This window comes from Mus caroli, unplaced genomic scaffold (assembly GCF_900094665.2).
Source record: "Mus caroli unplaced genomic scaffold, CAROLI_EIJ_v1.1 scaffold_16071_1, whole genome shotgun sequence".
Classification (NCBI taxonomy): Eukaryota; Metazoa; Chordata; class Mammalia; order Rodentia; family Muridae; genus Mus; species Mus caroli.
Window position 1 is genome coordinate 9662 of NW_018391423.1, and position 1853 is coordinate 11514.

A 1853-nucleotide genomic window follows, 5' to 3' on the forward strand; every position below is an offset into this window, starting at 1 on the left:
GAGCTCTTGACTCTAGCTGCATATGTATCAAAAGATGGCCTAGTTGGCCATCACTGGAAAGAAAGGCCCATTGGACTTGCAAACTTTATATGCCCCAGTACAGGGGAACCCCAGGGCCAAAAAGTGGGAATGGGTGGGTAGGGAAGTGGGGGGGTTATGGGGGACTTTTGGGATAGCATTGGAAATGTAATTGAGAAAAATATGTAATAAAAAAAATGGTGTGCTAACCGAACTACTTTTCAACACAGACTCTACATTCTCATGGAATTTATAGAAAATATTTTATAACTTTGTTAATTATTATTATTATGCAGTAAAAACACATAAAATATCAAGCTGTTATAAGTTTCAGAAGCAACAATCCCAGCAAACTTATTTCACACAAAAGCAGGACTGGCTTGTATCCCTATGAATATGCCACTGCTTCCCACAGTGCAAGTTCCTAGAGAGAGCCCTGCAGACATGGCTGCCTCCTGTATTACTGTAGAGTGCTGACACATGGAAAGAATAAGTGCTCTTACCTCAAAGAGTGGCAAATCATGGGATAAAAACTTCGGCAGATTTACATCAATAATAGATCTAAGCAGCAAAATTTCTTCATTTTCATTTGGATATTTTAGCTAAAAGAAAATACAGTCATGAGGATTTCTGTTATGGACACATTTTTTAGGTCTATACTTACACAAATACACAGCACCTAACAATCTAAACAAAATATTGCTCATGTTTTCACTGTATTTCACTATAGAAACTGATGTCTATCCTCAGAGACTCCCTTATAACATGAACACAGGCAGAACTGACTACATTTCCTTAGATATTTTGATACAGGATTGGTGACCAGGAATTCAGTACATTGAGAGTTGTCACTGCCTGCTTATTGGGTAGTGGTTGCTTACTCAAGACCCCTGGTAGATTAGTTCTGTCAAACTCTGAGTGAGGAATATTATGAATTGGAGTGGATGCACAGAGCACCACGGTGCCTCCTGGCTACCTGCTGACTGCTTGTTCACATGCCAAGCAATCAACAAGCTCCTGAAAGAAAGTGGAGAGGGTTAATTCAGTCAAGGAAAGAGTAAGTAAGAAATCTTAAACTCTAAATGCCTGTTGCATGTCCAGTATTTACTAAAAATCTGAAGGAACTTGGAGCTTGTTGCTTTTGCCTATATCAACATTCACAGAATTAGTGCCTCCCAAATCTAACCTTAGAACTATTTCTCCCTAACTTAACTTATTCAATATGTCATTCAAAAGTTCCTCTTCCATTTAGTTTGTTTATTTGGCTGTTTCCTAGAACTCTCTCTTGCCTTACAAAAACATATCTACCAAAAAGGAGAGAGAGAGAGAGAGATTGTTGTTCATAATTAAACAGCCACAGGCTGTCAGCACATGTCTAAGTCTTCAGAGCTCCCAGAGGTCAAAATTAGCCCTGCTCATCTAGTCTTTGTTTTTGATCAATGTAACATAAAATGAATTTTGAATTAAAAAAAGTCATGTTTATTATTTGAGAGTCTATTATTTGTAAGAAAATGCTTAAATTGTCTCTTGGTAGAACAAAACAAACTTGAAAATATTCAAGCCAAAGCATTCAACAAGCTAAATTAGCTTGTAACAAAGAGTGATAGAATTCATTTTCAGGATTCATTTGCAGCCTAACTTTTATAGCTCAATTCCAGTCAAGATTCCAGCACTGATTTGCACCAGGACAATGTATTATCTCTCCCATTATCTGGCCACAAAGTAATCCTGACATGCCAGGGTAGAATAAATTGTTGCTTCTAGGCACTTGTGTTTATTGCAAAAAAGAGGGGTGGGGGTTGAAGTTATGTTAGGCTAATATGAAATAGAATATA

The 1853-nt window shown here is 37.5% G+C and overlaps 1 protein-coding gene across 1 annotated transcript in view; it reads right to left on the minus strand.

Moving 5' to 3' along the window:
- Positions 1-1853, minus strand: part of LOC110289179 (dynein heavy chain 7, axonemal-like) — a gene marked incomplete at both ends in the record, with an annotated part of 26384 nt that overhangs the window by 7943 nt on the left and 16588 nt on the right. Inside the window, one exon of the mRNA XM_021155343.1 lies at positions 522-620. Within this exon, the coding sequence (XP_021011002.1) occupies positions 522-620 (99 nt within the window). The remainder of the gene's footprint in view (positions 1-521; positions 621-1853) is intronic.